Source organism: Falco naumanni, chromosome 5 (genome assembly GCF_017639655.2).
Source record: "Falco naumanni isolate bFalNau1 chromosome 5, bFalNau1.pat, whole genome shotgun sequence".
Lineage (NCBI taxonomy): Eukaryota > Metazoa > Chordata > Aves > Falconiformes > Falconidae > Falco > Falco naumanni.
Window position 1 is genome coordinate 63,085,253 of NC_054058.1, and position 21,577 is coordinate 63,106,829.

General features: G+C 46.1%; 1 protein-coding gene across 2 annotated transcripts in view; it reads left to right on the forward strand.

The window, feature by feature from the left end:
• PLXNA4 (plexin A4) overlaps positions 1-21,577 on the forward strand; it is a 455,595-nt gene that overhangs the window by 431,508 nt on the left and 2,510 nt on the right. For both annotated transcript variants that reach the window (XM_040595348.1, XM_040595349.1), the window contains exons 27-31: positions 1,179-1,278; positions 3,665-3,855; positions 7,706-7,875; positions 10,543-10,755; positions 21,162-21,312. In XM_040595348.1, the coding sequence (XP_040451282.1) occupies positions 1,179-1,278; positions 3,665-3,855; positions 7,706-7,875; positions 10,543-10,755; positions 21,162-21,312 (825 nt within the window). The remainder of the gene's footprint in view (positions 1-1,178; positions 1,279-3,664; positions 3,856-7,705; positions 7,876-10,542; positions 10,756-21,161; positions 21,313-21,577) is intronic.

The window sequence follows — 21,577 nt, forward strand, 5'->3', positions numbered from 1 at the left end:
AGGCAACAAGCTCCTAGCTATATGGATTAGCTGGGGCAGAACAGGTCCTCAGCTGCCAGGATGCTGAGCTTTACACCATTTACCCTGACTGTCCTGAGGGCAGACATGGAACATGCTGGGACAGACACTGATAGTCCTTTTGCCTCAGTTTCCCCTTCTGTACTCTGGGGCTAAAACTATAAAGAGCCAATAACTGCCTTCCATGATTGCTGAGGGGCTATTTAATTAGCCTCTACAGTGCTTTGAAGATGAAAAACTCTATGCAAGTGCTAATTATTATTATTACACAGACAAGAGTTAGACGTTAGCAGGATTTTTTTTCACCCATCTCCTTTTTATGGTGTCTTATTTATCACAGATATCCATGATATGGCTCCTCTGAGCCACTGGCTTGTTAACATTTCTAATATGGGACCCACATGAATTGCCTTGCTGTAGTGATGGAAAATCTGGCTTATTTCAGAAAGTTCTGTTGTCTTTTGAAACACTATCCCATGACATCCTGGAACACAGCCACCCCAAACCTGCTGCTTTCACCTCTCTGAGACCCTCTGACACGGCAAAGAGAAAGAAGTTGTGGTAGTCACTTCAGCCCAGCAGTACATTTGTAACATGGAAGGGGGAGGCTGTACATGGAGAGGTTGACACGATCAAAGTGGGAAATGGAGGTACCCATTTCTGAGCTAAGTACCTAGATATCATCTGCAATTGAGGTGGAAGGGATAGAGGATTTCACATCAGTTTTATCATCTTTATGGGACAGCCCACCCTTGGTGTTTGAAATAGCTCAGATTATTTTCTTCTTCTCACACTCCTTTTCTGCATAAGAGCTTCTTTGGGAAGAACGTGCTGTCTGCTTTAGTAAGGCTAGTGCATAGACTTGCGTCATTGTCACTGAACTTGGAATCAGGACCTCAGTGGAGTGGAGCCTGCTTTATCATCAGTTGTGCTATTGCCCAAGTGCAAGCTTCCAGCAGTGTAACAGGAGATTTTGTCCCTCTTTTTTTGTTAATAGACACACAGAAGAAAGTATTTGAAGCTTTGGGCCAAAACTACTGTCCTATCTACAGTGGCACTGGTTTATGGCTCAGCTTCTGCTGCTTGAATGTCTGCTGTCCTTGGAATGCTCCTCAGCCAGTCTTCAGAAGCTTATTGACAAAGTCCCTTTTTCTTTACAGGTGCCAGATGGATCTGTGGTAGCGTTAGTCTCCAAGCAAGTCACTGCCTACAATGCAGTCAACAACTCCACTGTCTCCCGGACATCAGCCAGCAAGTATGGTAAGGATTTGTGTGCTGATATGGATTGAGAGAGCACCAGAGAAGAGATCCCAGACATCATGGTGATTACAAGACACTGAGCACCAGCAGACAGAATGATAGGCAGACGACTAGTTGATAAGATTGCTTGAGGGATGGCAGGAGAGGATTTATTCATCTAAAACTTTGGCACCTGGTCCAAGCTGGTTGGATTGCTCTTAGGAAGTACTTCTCCTCCCTCATTAATAAAAGGAGGAGCATATATAATTAGCTGCCTGCATTTTCAGTCTCTCAGTCTTGCTCTTAGAGTTTGCATAGGGAGAGGCAAGGGAGAAGCACTGCACACTGTATGAGCTGAGTCATTCTGGTGGTCAAAGTCCTTGCAGCATGGTCTTTTGTGAAGGAGAATCTGTGGCACAGATGAGCAACCACAACCTACACAGGGCATAGACCTGTCTACAGATATATCCCAGTGTGGGTGTTGTATGTCCCACCCAGCTATCTTATTATCCCAAGGGAATTTGTACCTGCAATAATAAAAAAAATGGCTTACTGAGGTCTTGTATCAGTATATCTCAAGGCAGTGGATTGTTGTTCCCGCTCTACCCATGAGACAACTGAGAATGAGACAGCTGTGAAATAGAGACCAGGTGGAAAGTCTTCTGTAGAGACAAACAGAGACCTCCTGAGTCTCTCACACCAACACAGACCTTTCTCCCCAGCACCAGAATTGCAGCCCAGGACATGTCTCACTATGCTGATGCTGGATGGCAAGGCAAAGCATCTCCAGTGTGCAGAGTGCTGAAAACCACCCTCCAACCTGGATGCAGCTGCCAGATCAGTTTATTATTATTATTATTTTTAATTTATGAAAGCATCTCCAGTTCTTCTTACTCCTTTTAGCTTGAGGGAAAGTAAACCTCCTCAGTGTCCAGAGGAGTCCCCTTCCTCTTTCTCCAAGGACATAAGCAATCCAGCACACCTTATTAATATTCATCCTCTTTGCCATGTTGTTGCAATTACTGAAAGACACAGTGACCTTTGAAAAGGAAGACTTCAGAGGGGTTAATTTCTGTTGGATTTCTTTAATTCTTTTGCTATTTGCTTTTTCAGGAGGAGGGAGTGGGGAAGAATGCAGGGTGAGAAGATATGGTGGGTCAGAAGTGATTGTTAATTGCAATTAAGAAAACAGCATCCAGAGAGGAAAAGGATATTCCATCTGATAATTATGATGTAGGGATTGGTAATGCATTAATGAGGCTGATTCAGATCTTGCTACAGAAAGGTGCAACTCTCTTGTGTTAATTATGGTTGGAAAAGACTCTGCAGCATTGCTGGAAGGTCAGGGAGAGGGGAATGCCTCATGCCTACACTCAAGAGGTAAAATTTGGAGGCTAAAGGTGTCCTGGGAGAGGAAATTTCTGCAGGCCCACCTGGGGTTCTGGTTTATTTTTGGTCAACACAAGATTTTGGAGCAGGGAGTGAAGAGGATGGCTGGGCAGGAGTTATTGGATTGCTTTGATGCCAAAGGGGGGAGAGGAGTCAGCTCCTCCTAAGTCTGGGGATGGGGAGCTAGACAAGAGGTCACGTTAGCTGCATCAATATTACTATGCAAACAGGCCGTGGCCTGTTTGCTGGCCATAATGCCAAGCAGCATGACATGGTACGGCTAACATCCATGTAGGTAAAACAAGTTGTACTTAGCCGTGCTGGTTACCATGAGTAGTTGGTACTCTCTCCTGAACCAGTCCTGGGCAGTGTCTGACACTGACAGTGCCAGTTGTTCCAGGCCAAAGCTTTGCCAGGGGTTGTGATAAGAGGTAAAGAGCATAGGCAACTAACAGTCAGTGTTTGAGGCTCTAATTTAATAGTGCAGACATTGATGTCATGTCTGGCTTGGCTGACATCCCTTGTCTTTGCTGAGCTAATCACTCGGTCATTAGGTGATGCTTTGATAATAAGGCCTGGCCCATCCAGCTCATTTAGGGGCTTCTCCATCTTACCTTGTAATTTGACCAGGAGATATACCTGTGTTGCCTAACATTACAAGTTAGTTGATGGAAATTTATTTAATACTAATATGGAAACACGGACCTTGTGGGAGCAGGGACATTACAGCACTACTACAACCTTCCCAGTTTGGAGACCCAAACTAATGTCTCTCCAGGGTGAACTCACCAGCTGTGATTGTCTCAGCAGCCCACACCAGAATCTGTATGAGCATCCTTTCCATGTACCGAATGGCAGAGGTACCTGCTATCGAACCCAGACAGAAGAGGTCTTCTTCTTGCCTTTCTGAAAAAAATCTTCTATTAGGTGGCATGTCATTAGCATATTTCCTTGATGAAACCTGTTGATCCCAATACAAGTGCTACTAGGGCTGAGACACATGCATCTCTCTTTGCAGAAAACATGATCCGTTATACAGGCAGCCCAGACAGCCTCCGTTCCCGCACTCCCATGATCACCCCTGACCTTGAGAGCGGAGTCAAGATGTGGCACTTGGTGAAGAACCATGAGCATGGTGACCAAAAAGAGGGTGACCGGGGCAGCAAGATGGTTTCTGAGATCTACCTGACAAGACTACTTGCCACCAAGGTACATGGTGGGGGTGGGGAAGAGAGTGAAAAATATTTTTTTTAAAGGCTGCGTAGAGCTTCTTGCTTACAAGAAATTAGAGACTGCTCAAAGGATGCCAAAGAGGGGTAAAGCAAGAAGAGCAGAAGGAAAATAAAGCAAAAGGAGTTCCAAACATTGTAAGGAAGGAGCTTGAATTTAGAAAGCAGTCAGAAAAGGGATATTGGAGAGCAATGAGGAGTAAAGAACTCGGGGTGATGGGAGTGTTGGAGAAAGTCAGCACAGGGGTAGGTGCTGGGGTTGTCAATTATACCGGCTTGTTGTTTGTACCAAAGTTGAGCAGATGAAGACCCAGGGAGAAAATGTGCTTGGATCAGCTTCCAAGGATGTGTCACACCTCACAGTCTGAAATGGGGTCCTATGCCACAAACCTGTGATTATGTGTTCTACCTTTCCCCTGGGCCCATAAAGGCTCTTGTGCTGATGACTTGCCAGGGGGTTGGCTGTGATGTAGCTAATACGTAGGCAGCTCCAAAGAGAGAAAGCAGAGTTAGATGTTCATCCCCTCTGAGCCATAGAAAGCCCAGGGTCTCCGAAGAGAAAATACAGAATAAGTCAGGTTGGGGCAGAGCAGGGACATCCTGAGCTGAATCTCCAGGCACATCTCACACATCATGTCCTATCTCAGACATCATGGTCCATGGCAAGTCTCTGCAGAGAGGGAAAAGACTGTCTTAGGAAGTTGGTAAGATCCCATCTGCTCAATCCATATTCCCCAACATGCTGGAAGGCAGCCTCCTACAAGGGTGCCTGCCAGAGCCTGCAGGACTTCTGTAGTGGGGCAGTATGTGAGTATTTAGCGTAACTGGGGATGCAGCATCATGAGGACGACACTTGCACAACTGGAGATTACTTAAGCTGCAACTACAATAACTAATTGCCGTGGATTTTGGCTCTGGGGCAGCCACAGAAAGTGGTTTAATTGCCACTGTTTGCACAGAAAGAACTTCACTGCCACTCCGCACTATGCTGTCCCTTCTGTGCAAAGGGGATGGCTGGTTCTTGCTGCAGCTGGCTCTCTCTGGGGTTGGCAAAAGATCTCAGGCCCTTCACCTTCTTTCATCTCCGACTGAGACTATCCTCCACCTGACTTGCTTCTAAAGGTTCTACAGGAGTGTGGGCAAAAGCAGTTGTCTGAGTTTACGTTTATTTCCTCTTCCACCCTGTGGATGGTGGTCTCCTTGGAGAAGTCTGCATTAATGAAGAGACTGCAACTTCTTTTGCACCCCACAGGGGCTAGGGCAGGTGGGAAGAAAGGCAGTATAATCAGAAATAGGCTCCCTGTGCACTTCTGCTGTCCTCTTGCAGTACAGAGCACCTCTGCACCCGAACCTCTCTAACATGAGTTATTTCAATGCATCCCAGAAGTGGAAACTGCAGGGTAGTTGTGGCTCAGGTGTGGCTAATCACAGCAATATCTCACCCCTTTCTGAGCAGGGTTAAACCAAGCAGTGATCAAACAGCCCAATTTTCCTCCCTTCTCTGAACTTTTGACTATTATAATTTCTTGTAAGGGTATTAATAGGCACAAACACAATTCCATGTCTTCATGCAAACGCTGTCTGACTTTGCTCATCGGACAGGTCTCCACCACATGCTTAAGTCCTACCATACAGTTTTACCTGCACATTTGTTCTTGAATTCATTTTGCTTCTGATGTCTGACTCTCCCTGCAGCCTCACTCAGGCTGTCTATGTTGCAGTGGGAGTTGGAGATAAAGTGGCTTTGTCTTTAGCCCCTGGTACATGCTCATCTCCCTGGCATCAAGATGCTTTTATGGGTCACACAACGTAAAAAGAAAATGATGCTCCCCGGGGCTTGGGCCCCAGCTGGTATAAACCAGCAAGCATTGGAGCAGTGCTGATTTACACTGTCTGGGGATACATCCCCTACCCCACCACTGAATCGCTTTTGCTCTCTGTTACGGATCACAAACCCAGCACTTGGGGTTTTTTTGTTTGTTTTTTTTTTGTTTGTTTTTTTTTTTTTTTTTTTTTGGGGGGGGTTGTGTCTGGGTTTTGTGGGGTTTTTTTGGTGGGGTTTTTTTTGGGGGGGGTGCGGAGGGGTTTTTGGGGTTTTTTTTTGTTGTTGTTGTTGTTTGGTTTTGTTTTTTGTAGAGGTAGCAGGAAAGTAGCTGCAAAACTTACACAGTAACAGAGAGAGTAGAAAGGCTGGGGAGTTACTGATTCCTCTCTTGGGCTGAGCAATTTTCTTTTCTCATCCTGACCATTTGAGGGAGGGAAAGAGGAGAGAGTGCAATTGCTGGTAATACAATCCCAGGGAATACTTAGTTAAACTGACAATGATTTTTATTCTGGTAAATCCCTGACCTCTGAGACCTAGAGTCTCTTGCCTAAAAGCCTTAGAGGTTTTCTTTGTGTTTGTGTGGGTGAACATGTAGAGAACTAATTCCCTCCAGAAACTGAACCTGAGGGCAACTCTTCCATGTCAGACCAACAAGATTTCCCCTCAGGGGCCCTTTCTGAGTCAGACATGTGCTGCAGGGCTTTATTCACCCTGTAGGAGTTCACACAAGCAAAAGGTGCCTCTGTTTCCCAAAGAATAAATCAAGTGGTGAATCAGCAAGAGACACCAGTTTTCTAATTAAGAATTTGTTAGTGCTATGTAAACTAGAGCCACCATGGTGGCACCTGGTGCTTTGTTTTTAGTAAGCATTTCTTGCCTGGATCTGCAGAGAAAGGGGAGGGTTTGATTTGTCATAAGAGGAAATTTTTGGAGATTTGCTGGAGATCTGATTGCTTTTTGGTTATTTTAGCAACCACATGGTTTGTTCACATATAAATGCTTATGAACTTTGGTAACAGAGCAGATGTTCAGACATGGGCTAGACCTCCCAATGCAGCAGGGAAAGCGTGCCTTGCATGGTTCCCCTCCAAACCCAGCCTGCAGCTCATCTGGTTATCTCAGCTCCTCAGCTGCCCCCTTCTCCAGGCCTGGTCACCCTCTGATATTCCAGCTCCACCTTCTTGCTAAAGGTCAGCTGTCCTCACTGGCTTGTCCAGGGTGGTTTTCCAACCACAGGATCTGGGTTTCTCCTCCCAGAGGAACATAAGAAGACCTCTGCAGTGGACATTACTGAGGTCTGCAGAGCAATACATGACACATCCATGCATTGCTTCTAAGGTTTGCCTCAATCCTGTGCCAATGGGTAGTAAAAAATGAGGAGGCCACTTGGGGATTAAGATGAAGTTTGTGCTATTTATTATACTACTCACACACCTTAAACAGCCGTCTCTCTTAAGGCACTCTTGACCCATTTGTCCCAGTGAAGACAAATATTTGTCTCTGCTTTATAGTCACCTGAATTCTGTTACCATCTTAAGAATTGGCCCTGGATGAAAGCAAGCATAGAATATGGCTAGTTTTTGCCTCATGAATGTACTAAAGCAGTTGAGGATAGGATGCAGAGGAGAGGAATCTTAGTGGAAACAGATCAGAGCTTTACCATAACCATATACCTGAGTTGGGGCAAGGTGTCCCACCACAGCTCAGCCACCCTCCATGGCAAGGAGTGCTAGCAGCAGAGAGGACAGGCAGTGCCATGACTTACTACATCTGTCTGCTAAGCAGATGTAGCAGATATTGTGAGGATGCACGTGCCTGCTTAAAGACATCTGTATTGAAATTTCCAACTCACGTCACATTTAGCAAATATCAGATGGCTCCCACTTTTCAACCATACTTTCTGGGCCTGATCCACAGACATACCCTGTTTCCAGTGGGGTACAATAATTTAACATCCTTCTCCCATTTGGTATCTCACGTTCTTCTTTCCTTCTTCTCCCAACAGGGCACCCTCCAGAAATTTGTAGACGACCTCTTTGAGACCATCTTCAGCACCGCTCACCGTGGCAGTGCACTTCCCCTGGCTATCAAATACATGTTTGATTTCCTAGATGAGCAGGCTGACAAGCACAACATCCATGACCCCCACGTGCGGCACACCTGGAAGAGCAATTGGTGAGTGAGACAGTCCCATACCACGTCTCAGACTGGAAGGAGGGTAGGGGGACGTGTCATTCGGTATCTGGCTTCTGGGGGAGCTGAGGAGCTTGGCGTGGGGTTCAGAGTACCAGGTTCAGTCTTCCCAACCTGATGGGGAAGTCAGAAGATCCAAGAATCTAAAAGGTGCTCTCAAGGATGGAGTGGAGTGCTTTGGCTAAGCAGGTCCCAGTTCGCCCTGTATTACGTGAGGCTGGCAGTGTTTCTGAGGGACCTCATGAGGAAAAATGGTGACATGTTTAACTGCTGCAGTGTCCGGGCCCACAGGAATATCTAGGGAGGCATGGGAGAGGATTCAGCACCACTGCCTTCATCTAGGCTGGGTGTTTGGTTTCCCACTGTAGTCAGAGGTGGGCTTGAGCCCCATTTGTTTGCCCACACATAAACATCTAGTGCCATCTGCATTATTTTAAGGTATCCCAGACATCCTTAGGGGATGTGCAGCACCCACAGGAGATCAGTGGTACCCTCCTGGCCTGGCAACTGGAGTCCAGGAAAGTATCTCAAATGGTATTAAGTACTTAAAGGGTCTGGAGCTGGATGTGACCCTCCTTCAGAGTGAGTGACAAAGTCTGACATCAGCCCCCTGCTCTAGCTGCCAAGCAGCAGTCCCTCTTCACACATGTAATGGGACAGCAGAGAAAAGCCAGGATCGGTGGAGAGAAAAGATCTCTGCGGCTCCTCTCTGCTGAGTCTCCCTGTTGGGAAGAGTCCTGTGGGGAATCGCTCCCTCCCCTTCTCCTGTGCAAATACAGGGACTATAAAAGGAACAGCAGAGGAGAGCCATGGGGCTCCCAGCTCATGCATTTTTTCCTTTTACCATCCATGCTGATGGCAGATCGTCACAGCACAGTGACATAAAAAAAGAAACCCCATGCACCAAAGAGGCTTTCAACTAATGAAACATTAGCATATTATTAACATTATCTGCGGCACTAATCTAAGGCTGATTGCAGCCACTCAGACTAAATGAGCAGGAGGTTTATTTAAGGGGGGAGGGGGGAAGGCAGAGTGTGTGTCTATGTGAGAAAAGGGGCAGTATGAGGAAATCTGTTCAATCAGATTAAATTAACTCAGTCACATCACGGGTTTCATTATCCCCAGCTAGGGACACTGTCCCCCTCAGCCCCTTCCCACACCCATACACACACTCAGGCACACGTACATGCACTCTCTGCTCATCCTCACTGTGGCTGTGTTTGCTGTGCAAGCACTTGCAGATGATGTTTTGCACAGTTCACTCATCCCCCTCATTCCTGCAACAGATCAACCCCCATCCCCGGCCTAAAAAGTTTTCCCTCAACCTCCATCCCCAGCCTAAAAGGTTTCCCCCCAACCTCCATCCCCAGCCTAAAAATCCCACCACCACTATCACCCGCACGCCCCAATTCCATCACATCTCATTGCAAACATTTCCCACTTCTCCTGACCTTGGCGACAGGATCACCTGCATGGGGCTTTCCTTACATTTGTTCTCTGATTTTGATGGCTCAGGAGAACACACAGTGATTTAGGAAAATGTGGTGTCATCCTCTGTCAGAACATGCCAAACTGCATGCTGTTACCTGACATGTATCAGACTTGGAGATGATTTCCTTGATGGTGCTGTGAACACATGGGGGTAATGAGCAACTGGAAAGAACTGAAGAACGGGGCAGTTTACTCTGAACATCAGGTGAATTTGTTAAACTGAAGAATAACCTCCTCTTAGGAAGGTGCAGACGCTGAAGGTAGACTTAATGGTCTACCTGACAAAGAGTTTGACTCCGTGATCAGTGACACAGCTCCTAGGCCGCCATCACATGAATGCATTTACCCTGACAGAAAGCCTTGAGGCAAAGGCTGGAGGTAGATACCTCAAGGCATCTTATACAAATGAACAGCTCTTTTGAGGAAAAGGGGGCGAAAAAAGGGCTTTGGACTGCATCCTTCATTAGGGCAGGTATATTTTCATTTCAAACGTTGCAACACTTGTTTCCCAGGTTTTTCTCCTTGAAGCAACAGGGGTTTTCCTGTCACATACTAACTGTGTCATGCCCACTGTGCTGGGATCATATGTGGGCTTGGGCTTGAGCCGCGGAGCATGACAGTACACGGTGTCCACAGCACACAGTCCTTGTCATGAACACTCCTGGTCTCAGCCTGGGAGCTCTACCTCCCTCTCGTCCCATGGGGTTGCTATGAGGGCTGAAAACCAAGTCCCTCAGTGACAAATGTTCACTGTAAGTTCTGGGGATGCAAGGCCTGTCCTTGTCTGAGGAAGCAGCCAAAAGCTGCAACTTTACATTGCAACCTAATATTGAGAAGTTAGGAGTCATTTTAACCACCTAAATTATACTCCCATTAATTTATGTGCAACTTCACCAAGATGGCATGGACTTTAAGACTGATAAAGTCTGGTTTGTAAGGATAACAGGAACAAAAACCACTCTCTGACTCCACTGCCATCTACAGAGACCTGTAGGGGAGGAATTTACTGTGTATCAAAGCTTATCCCAGAACCCTTCTCTCCACACCACGATCTTTGATTCTCATCCACCATTTACCATTGTAACGTCACACAACAAAGCCTGTGAACCACGCACTGATTGATGCACCTTTCCCCGCCTCCCATCCCTCTTGCAGCCTGCCTTTACGGTTCTGGGTTAACATGATCAAGAATCCACAGTTCGTCTTCGACATCCACAAGAACAGCATCACAGATGCCTGCCTCTCTGTAGTGGCTCAGACTTTCATGGACTCCTGTTCGACCTCAGAGCACCGTCTGGGCAAAGACTCGCCCTCCAACAAGCTTCTCTACGCCAAGGACATTCCCAGCTACAAAAACTGGGTGGAAAGGTAAGTTTTAGATCTGGAAATATTAATGACATAGCAAGTGATACAGCGAGGCTCTGCTTCAGGGATGGAGGTAGGAGGCATCATCAGTATTGCTTTTGGTAGATGCTTCTGGGCTTTTTTCCTTTGGTTATTGCCTAACTGGAAAACTCCATGTTAGCCTTTTATTCCCATGTGCCTTGCAACAGAGATGGAAATTTAGAGGTGTGAACTGAAGGTGTTTGCCATCACTGTTTCTCTTGAGGAGAAACTGTTGAGAAATGCTAGAGGGAGGAAGGAAGGGGAGGTGATGTGCTTGAGCCCTGTGAAATACATGGGATTCTAATTCTTTTCACCCAGATCAGAAGTGGTTTGCTATTCTCAGCATCATTGTGACAGTCCCCATGCTGCTTACATCCCAAGGGTTATACAATTATCTCCCCTTATTCCGAGTCCGGTAGCTTTCCTTGGAGGCTCTTCTGTGCTTTGAATGAGATGCCGAAAGATTGACAGGCTGGTGACTGAAGCTCTGCAGGTACTTTCTGAAAGGTCAGAGGTCTTTCCAAGCATTTTATCCACATCTGCAAGACCTGTAGCTGTACTGTTCAATCTACTGTACTGAAGGTCAGTGTCTGGCAAAGCTACCCTACAGGGAATACAACCAAGACAACTATTCCTGCAGTACGTGGGGGCTTCAGTTTCTCTTAAGAATTTCCACAGGACAAGTGAATAGCACATCTTGCGCTGCATTCAGCAGGAGCCTGTCTGCTGGAGCAATCCTTGCAGAAGTTGATCTGTGCTTTGTTTTCTAATATGCTACACTTGCTTGGAGTTATTGACAGGTTTAGGAACTGCACAGATGGAGAATGATTACTACTCTGTAAATACAAAGATGGGTTTATCTTACAGATTGTTCCTGTGCAATGGCATCCAGTTTTAAGCAATGATTTGTCTGCATGACTTCAAAGGCACTGTCTAAAATTGATACCACATCATGCACCTTGTATGAGACCTCTGCTACTATGGACACACTGGGATGTAAACCACCATATTCCTTTGGTGGGGATGGTTTCCTCTCATTTTCTGAAAGGAGAGCATGGCTGATCAGAAAGCTCTGTCCCCTAGTCAGCATGAGGTGACATTCTTTGCAACAATGCTCCCATTGGTCTCTGATTTGTCTGGACAATTATTTTTAGACGTGGTTAAACACTTCTGCAAATGTCGTTTCTAGGCAACCTGTAAGGCTCTTACGAGCTACCTTGCTTAATTATGACCTACTTCTGGCACTGTGTCCAAGTTTCTTAGTATATATTGAGGTTGATTGTTGGATTGACCTGGACAGGGAGAAAAAGGTGTTTGAGATTCATTTAGAAATCAAGTTTGCACCAACAGTGATTCTAGTGATGCTTTAGCAACCTTGCATGTGGTGGGTGGCTGTTTTCTGTGGAAAAATGCTGTTTTACATATGAACCTGGTTGATTTTTATCTTAAGGGATGGTGGTATGTTTGAGTGACAGTACATAGGTGGAGAAGAGGGTATTTCCTCATGCAACACCTTTTTTTTTTCTGAACAAACAAAAGGCTACATTTTCCATTTTGTTTCTCCAGTATTGATTTCACTTTACAGCTTTTTGGAGCTAAATCCTGTTGCCCAGTGATCTTCAGCAGTAGGTGCTGCATTTCCCTGGAAGTTTTCCCAAACAACTGGGTTTGCAAACGAGGTACATAACACCTCCTGCTGCTAGTAAACAGCACTGGATTTCTGTGCCCAGCATGTGCTGGGTTGTTATCTGCACTGATGTCTGACAACTTGAACTGAAGCCCAAGGGGAGGCTGTGGGTTTTGGAATATGGTTAGAGTTTCTGCCCTGCTTATATTTTTGTGTGTCAGTTCCACTGACTCAATGCAGTGGCACCTGGATGCTGTGGGAGATCAAAGAAAAAACATATCAAGGATGAACAGAATATAATTTCAACTCTACCCTGAGTTAATGAATTCTTTTTCTCTTTTCTGCAACTGTACTTTGAGGGAGTTATTCCAAATCCAAAGGCTTCCAGTCCTGGTTGGAGCTATTTCTGTAGTCAGCATCAGCTGGAGATGGCATCCTTCAAGACCACTAGACTACTTCAAAGAGCAAATGTTAAGATAAAAAGATTTTCAGTCGGGGAGTTTAAGAAGTGGTTGAGTAAATCAGAAGAACCTGAAGTCAAATGAACTACTTTGATGAAGAAGAAACTATAAGAAGGCGATTAGGCAGTGGTAGATTGTAGCCCAACTTGAAGGCACTCTGGAGTAAAGACAGGGTCCTGACTTCTAACAGGGCTGTTGAAATGGTAGCTGAGCTGGGTTACTCCAAACCATCCCTTTGCAGCTTATGGTTTCCCAATGTAGTGTCCTTTAGGACTCACAAAAATCCAAGCAGGGAATGACCCTGGCATAAGAAACAGGCATGGGCGAAAGTACATTCCTCTGATCCTTAAGTGATTAGTTTTCCACCTGTTTTAGATTGTTAATGTATATTGGGAAGGGAGTAGCTACAGATCCTGGCCTGACCAATGATCTACCTCCACATAGCAAACAACTGGGAGTTTGATTTCAGCAGTCCTTTTTTAAGGCTATTGGAAGCAGAGGTGGACTCTGCCTGCTAAAACAACCCTGCTGAGAAATCCTGGCTACTGGGGAAAAGTAGGTTCAGCATTCCAATTAAACACCCAAGCCTCTTTCACTGTGAAAACCTATGGCGAAAGAGTATCTCAGTGCAGCCACAGCTTGGGTTTCCTGCAGCAGAAGACGAGGTCTGACTGAGGGAGGAGAATTAACCCGGGAAATGGGGACAGGCTTTCTGGCTTTTGTTGAAGCCATGAAGAGTCGGACTTCTTTCTAAAACAAAGTGGAGGCTTTTCAATTATCATTATATGAGTCTATTGAAAAAAAAAAGAGGAAAAGAATGGGAACGGTAGACCAGATTCTCATCTGACTTCTGTTAGTAAAACTCCATAGGCTTTGCTGAATTTACATTAGAGCAGCTTCAGATCTGCATCTTTTCAAGTTTACTTCAAATGTCCCCTTTGAGCCTAGAAATCTGGAGAACTTGGGAGCATTTGATGCAATCCCCAAGCAATACAAAGGGGAGCCGGTTCTAATTGGGACTGTCTCATTAGCATTCAGCACCATACTGAAAAGATGACAAAGGGCTGTGGCTGACCTTTCATTTCTCTCCATGCTGCCAAGCTTATGATAACACTTGTTTGAACTTCATTAACACCATTTAATTGCCTGCATCACAATCAATACTATGTTTCCCTACTGAAGCCTGGCACAAAGGCAGGGGTGTGGGAGACTGAAAAGGGGCAGAGCACAAAAAGCAGAAGCCAAAGAGTTTTTCCATTGCAACACTGGTGCCCCAAATACCTGCAGTGCTGCAAGGAGAGGAACTTGTGCTTTTTTCTCATCCCTACAGGGACTTGGTTTCCTTTTGGCTGCTTATTGCCTTTTAAAAATAGCCCCTTGAAGAAAAGCTGAAAGTCAGCGAAGACATTGCAAGTATTCTTAACACCTTGAGAATCTTCCAGTGAAGACCATCCAAAATATGCTTGCCAGGTTTGGGACTGAAAGAGGTTTAAAGTGACCTGACCAGTGGATTTATTATTTTAAACTGGGTACAAACACTACTTGACCTAGCTGTTGGTACCCAGGTCCTGCGTCCATGAACTCATCTGCTTCTTTTTGCTGAAGCAGCTATGATTTTCCTGGTGTTAGCCTTTACATGTCAAGGTCTTAAGCTTGTTAGAAAATGATGTGGGAGTGTGTTTGGAGTATGAAAAACAGAAGTCTGTATTCATTCAGGATCTAACCTACATAACTTGCCAGCCTGTGGTTTCAGGACTCTGTAATCAATAGATGCTGTCTTCCAGTGCAGTGCTTGTGATGCCTCTTGGCTGCGTTGCAGCTAGCTTTAGAAAGAAAGGGAAATTAGACTAATTTAGTACAACAAATATTTTAAACTGCATGTGCCCTAACATTGTAAGTTTCTGTGATTTTAAACAGAAACATTGTGGTGACTACAAGGACTTTAAAAGAGAGCATCAGATAACAGATGCAAATCCTGGCTCTACTTTAAAAAATGCACACTTCTGTGTCTCCTTTCCCTGCCAGAAAGAAGGTTCAAGATATAGCATACTAAGGGTCAAGGTAGGGGGCTGTTGTCAGTAGAGATAATAAAAACTGGTGCCGGAAGGAGCCTCAGGAGTCAACCCAACCAGCTTCTGCCTCAGGGCAGGATCATCTCTGTCTAAAACCTTCCTGACAGATGCTTGTCTACCTCTTTCTCGAAGGCCTCCAATGACAGAGCCTATACTTTCCTCAGGCAATCCATTCCTGCGGTTCCCTGTCCTTCCCATCAGAGTGTTTTCCCTGATGGCCAGCCAAAATCTCCCTGGCCATAATTAAAGCCCATGCCGCCTCATTGCATCCCCAGGGGCAGGGGGTGCAGCCCATTCGCTGCCTCTCCGCTGCAGCCTTTCATGTATCTGAAGACGGTTTTCTTGTCTGTCTTCACTTTTAGTCTCAAAAAAACCCCTCCTGAACCATGCTGTTCTTATGCAGTGTGGTTTTCAGCAGACTAGATGAAAATGTGTCTATATGCAGAGGGTACAGCCTGAGACCCACATGTCCTCTGTGCTGAGATGGTGCTGGGTGGTTTCTCCTCCTGCAAAAACTACCTGTGCACTAATTCACTCTTCAGCCATTGACTCAGTGCTGCCCAACTGTTCTCTACCATGTATTTATTCTGAGACGAAAAGCAGCAGCAAAAGCCATGAACATGCAAAATAAGATCGTTGCCCTGGCTAGGGATGTATACAGAGACAGAATTGTTTCCCCAAGCTTTTCAAGGCAAATCGCTGGAAGAACTGACAGGTCTTCAGCTAACTTTGTGGCTGGTACCTTTTGCTAAGCTGTCATGCTATTACTGCCAGAGTCCAATCAGTGTCCAACAGCCTGGCCTTGAACCTCTCTCTGAAATAGAATCACTTTGGCCTAGGTGTCTTGTAGTTGTCTGTAGCTGAAGCACAGAATCATACAGAATCATACAGAATCATAGAATGGTTTGGGTTGGAAGGGACCTTGAAGACCATCTAGTTCCAGCCCCCCTGCCATGGGCAGGAACACCTTCCACTAGACCAGGTTGCTCCAAGCCCCGTCCATCCTGGCCTGGAACACTTTCAGGGATGGGGCACCTACAACTTCTCTGAGCAGCCTGTGCCAGAGCCTCACAACCCTCAGCACAAACACAAACTTTGCAGCTCAGATGCCTTCCAGGAAATGAAAACTGCCATTCTCTGTCAACAGAAGACAGCATGTCCTTGCATTGCTTCACTTCATCCCATAAAAACCCTGGCCACTGGGTTGTTCCCAAGCTTTTCTTCAGCCCTTCTCTGCTATAGTAGTCCCCCATATCCCTTTCATGCATCTCTTCCTCCTTCAGTGGTCTGGATACAGCCGGCTATTGCATAACACTAATTATGTTATTGCTGTAATTGCGTCTGCCGTCTGCAGCACATGGATTCATTACAAGCTTTTCATATGCTAAAATGATTATTAATGAGCGCAGTCCCAACCCAGCGACGGCACAACAACAGCCATGACAAAAAGATCTTTTGGAAGGCAATTAGCTCCATGCTAAGCTTCCTAAACCGCGGCCGTGCTGGAAAATTTCAGACTGGAGAGGAAGCAGTAGCAACATGGCTTTTCTCTTCTCGTTTGATGAGTTAATGAGTTACTGAGTGGCAGCAGGCACAGTCATTCTTGTAAAACAGCTCCACTAAGGAGCTTTTCCTGGGTGGTACCAAAGGGCTAAACAGAGGGCAGGCTGTATTCCCAGGTCACTGCTTTATTGCTTTCCTTAGTGTCTTGTTTTAACCCCAGCCAGCAGCTCAGCCCCATGCATACGCTTGCTCCTTCCGGTGGGATGGGGGAGAGAATCAGGAGGGTAAAAGTGAGAAAACTCGTGGGTTGAAATGAAGACAGTTTAATAGGCAAAGCAAAAGCTGCACACACAAGCAAAACAAAGCAAGGAATTCATTCACCACTTCCCATGGGCAGGCAGGTGCTCAGCCATCCCCAGGAGAGCAGGGCTCCATCATGGGTGGTGGGGAGTTGGGAAGACAAACGCCATCACTTCCAACGTCCCGCCCTTCCTTCTTCTTCCCCCAGCTTTATATGCTGAGCATGATGTCATATGGTACGGGATGTTGCTTGGGTCAGTCAGGGTCGGCTGTCCCAGCTGTGTCCCCTCCCAACTCCTTGTGCACCCAGCCTGCTCGCTGGTGGGGGGAAAGGCAGAAAAGTCCTGGACTCTGTGCCAGCACTGCTCAGCAATATCTAAAACATCCCTGTCTTACCAACCCTGTTTCCAGCACAAATCCAAAACAGAGCCCCTTATCAGCTACTATGAAGAAAATTAACTCTAACTCCACCAAAACCAGCACACTTACAAAACCAAAACAAAACAAAAGCAACCCAGGGAAAGAGGAGGGCGTGAAAGGAACAATGTTTTGAGAATAAGAGGGAGCACTGCTATATACTAGTGCATCCAAAATCCTTCCCCATACAACAGTGGCAGTGGATGGTCTTATGGGCTCTCCTGTTCAAGCCAGGCTGGGGTGAGTTGCAGTGCTAATGGTACCTGTGAGGTCACATCCTATGGTCTAGCAATCCTCACATCCTCCGTCTGAGATGCTGATGTGCCTGAGTAACAGATTTACACATATTTCTTATGGATTTTAGTGCTTCTGAAGTCTAATGAACAAATTTCCTGCTACATCAGAGAATGAACAGCCCTGAGGTGAGAAGTCAGGTTCCTCCTGTGGCTCAGGGGAAACTAAAGCATGTGAGACAGGGTCTTTTGGTATGCATCTAAGGATCTTCTGGAAAGAGCTGGGAAACAGCTTTGGAGATAACCAAAACTGGAGTACAGAAGCAGCAAATCTGCAGCACCAGGCCAGCCAATGGTGGACAACTGACCAAACAGTAACTGTCTTCTACATTGGACTCTTAGTCTTGAACTTTTGGAGGCAGGCTGTACTGAATTTTCTGCTTTGCCACCTTTCTGTCTCATCCAGAGGGGATATGATTTAGTCTTATGTTCCCTAATGCAGCCCCTGGGACTGCAGGAGGGTGAGTCAATGATCTGTCCATGTCTCAGGTGAGATCTGGTGGCCCTCAGCTTAGGGATGCTCACAGGAGCGAGGTGGTGAAAGAGCATCTCACTCCCCCTGCAGTGCCGTGCAGTTCAGCGATGGTGTGAGAGCTGTCAGCCGCAGGGGTGAAGGGAAGCAGCACACAGGCAGCCTTGCAAATGCCAGCACTGAAAATGTAAGGACTTCTGGGGTTTGGTGACAGCTTCACAGTGGTTTTGAAAACATTAGGGGTATGCAAATGGCAGAGAGTCCCTAAGTATCTCTGAGGATCTGAGCTCAAATAGAAGGTAAATGAAGACTCAGCAGGGATGTTGTCATCTCCCTGCTAGGTTGCTTTAATACACACATTCATCATTTCTTTAGATAGTGCAATGATGGCTTCATTAGAAACACTTCTGTATAAATAAGTCATTCGGCCATGGCAGAGTTCTGATGGAAGGATATTATACATCTTCTCCCTGTACTGGCAGCTAGGTTTGATTATTGGTACGTACATTTTTTTTTCCTGCTTTCTTTTTCTTTTATTTTTCCCATGAAACACACTTCCAAAATATCTTTGTTTGAAGTCTTCGTGGGAGATTACTGCTCAGGTGTGTGGTGGCCAGGGAAATGAGTACAGGGGAGACAAGGACATTTTTGTGTGGTGGTGGGTAATGGCCCATGAACCCAGAATACTGAGACCACAGCTTAAGAGTCTGTCGGGGCTGGAAACTCAGATTCTTGTATCCTGTCCTTCGCTCCAGGGAGCACTGCTTTCATTGTTCAGATGAGTCATGGGTGTGTTATGCTGCTGGGAAAAATATCTCCTCAGGGCTGGAAAGGGACTGCGAAGCTTTCAGACCCTGTGAGCCACTCAGGGGAGTGTTGCTACCAGGTGAAAGGGAGACAGGACAAAAGTGGAGAACCCGATGATACGTGTGTCTGTGTTTCACCCTATTCCCACACCCACTATCCTGCCACCGTTCGATGGCTCGCTGAACCAGAGAGGAATAGCAGCATTTCAACTGGCTGTCAGGGACAGACTGGCGAATCCAACAGGGTACCTCTGCTTTCCTCCACCAGCCTCATTTATTTTTGCTATGATGTAATCCCCTTCACTTTCCATTTCACCCAGCAGGAGGGTGCCTATGCAATATTCATGAAGAGCTGGGCTCTTCTCCATGGGTTCTGCTTAAGCACCATAAATCAATGGATTTCGCTGCATTGCAGGCTGTTTTTCCCCACAAGTCTATGAACTGCGCTGGTTGCACATGGATGTCATTTTCTCTGAGTTCCAAGGCACACCTTGCTTTTTGGCCGCAAGAGTCCTTGTTTCTCTGCAGTGTGCTTTGGCTCTGAGGAGCCTGCAATAGCATTGTCATGGATGCCCCCAGTTCCTGATGCTTTCTCTTCTCAGAAATCTATATAGAACAGGTCTGCTTTTGTCCAGCTGCTGATGCTGAGACCTGTTTGAGGGTTTTTTTGAGTGGCAAAAATCGAGAAATACTTATTCATCTTGCTCACCATCTTCTCCTGGCAGTAGTTCTGCAGGGCAGCTCCTGACAGCATTTCTAGTTGCCTGCTTTACCTCATAGGCAACTGTTCAGGTCCACTTGGCAATTGAGGGTTGGACAAAGCATAAAGCAAAATCAAGCCCAGATCACTCATCACTGAAGTACTGGGATTGGACAATATTTAGACCATGGGACTGAGTTAGTCTAGGATTTCTGGCTGGTCCTGAGCCCAGAGGAAAAGATGCTAGGACTTCAGAGAGAGTGATGTTGTGTATACTGGAAGTTAATGAGGTTTGCATGAGTCTTTATGATGAGCCAGAGTCTAGCTCTGGAAGCAGTCAGACTGGGAGAAGGACCTCTGCCTCCTGTGCCTATATCTCCATGGATTACATCAAACTTCCCCACCCTTGCAAATCCAGGATAGCAACTGAGACCATCCCATTGCAATCAGGCAAGGATGGGAGTGCAGGGCACAAAACCAGACTAAGCAAAACTGGAGCCTTCTGGTGTGAAGGGGTTCCCTCCCAGTGCTTTTGCACTGTGTTGTATTTCATAGGAGACTTCAGCAGCTGCTTGTCCCGCTCTGTCATAGAGAGTATTTTCCCACTTGTCTGTCTGAAGGATCCTTGTCATACAGCACTTCACTGTCCAATTTTTGTGCAGTGGAAAACAGCCTCCATCTCAGCAGGTGTCTCTATGCTGTTTACAGGACACCTGTCAGCTCTTTTGGCTCCCTGTCCCCTCTGCCTCCTAATTATAAAATTGTAGATTGCTGCAGCTATGGGCTTTTTTTCTTTCTTTTTTTTTTTTTTTTTTTCCTTGTGCACAAAATGTCAAATTGCAGAAATTAAAAATGTAAATGATGGCGTCTAATTAACCAGTTGACAGCAGAGCACAGCTGCGAGTGACAGTGACTGATTACCTTCTGCAAACCTTGTCCTCCAAGACCTGCCTCACCCTGGGGACGAAGGACATTGAAAATAGCAACTTCCTTAAAGAGACATCGCTTTGCTGATGAAACCTGATGTGCAATGGTTCTGGGGGATCCATATCCCATGGATAAAGCCCCAGTTCTCTTGAGCTCAAGAGGAATGGCATTGACTCCTAAGGAAAGCAGATTTTCCCCAGTCAGAGTGGGGATGGGAGCGTTGTGGGAGTGGAGATCATCAGGGCAGCTTAAAATTTGGGGGCAAAAGGGAGATACTGAGCAGCAGAGGAGTTGCTGGGACAGACTAGATTCAGTGGGGAGGTGGATAATGCTAGCAGTGGATGCAGATGTACTAGCGTGAACGGTGCAAGCCAGCATGCAAGATTTTTTTTCTGTCTATGGGACCAATTCTGAGCTCTCAGTGGGCCATGAAATCAGTGGGATTGCTCTCTGGGACTAGAGGCAGAGCTCAAAGCCCTTGAAGGTCTGACAAAGGAATCCAACATTAATAGGTACTGCCTACTTCTTTGATGGCATGGAGAAAGTTTATAGGATGCTCTTTGGGACTTCAGTCTTAAAATATGGTTGAGTGAATACAACACACCTGGTACTCAGAAACAGTGCTTCAGTAATTCCATTTTGGCTCAGTCATCTCCCTTGCTGTAGAAGAAGAGTATGACCAGGTATATCATTGATGCATCAGAAAAGCCCAAGGTGCTAAGTGCGTTCTTTCTCCTTATTGTTGGTGGCTTTCATCTCCTGATTCCCAACTCTAACCCTTCGAGAAACACCTGTATTTGTCTCTCTCAGGTACTATTCAGACATCGCCAAAATGCCAGCAATCAGTGACCAGGACATGAATGCATACTTGGCTGAGCAGTCTCGCATGCATATGAACGAGTTCAACACTATGAGTGCGCTCTCAGAAATATACTCCTACGTTGGCAAGTACAGCGAGGAGGTAAGAGACTTGGAGCAGGGAAGAGCAGTTCTGCAGGACCATGGGACATCACACCCATTCCAAAGGCCCAGCACGTGTCACAGATACCTATCTTTGTCCTGGCTAGGGGGATGATGGATTTAAGGAATGAAAAGCAAGGCCTGGGGTCTGGAAAGGGAAGGTTTGGGATTATTGTTGTCCCCAGTACTCTTCTGTCTGGATCCCTATTATTTTTGTCTCCCATTATTGTTCAATCAGATTTAGGTGGCTTGAGGTAGTTGATGGT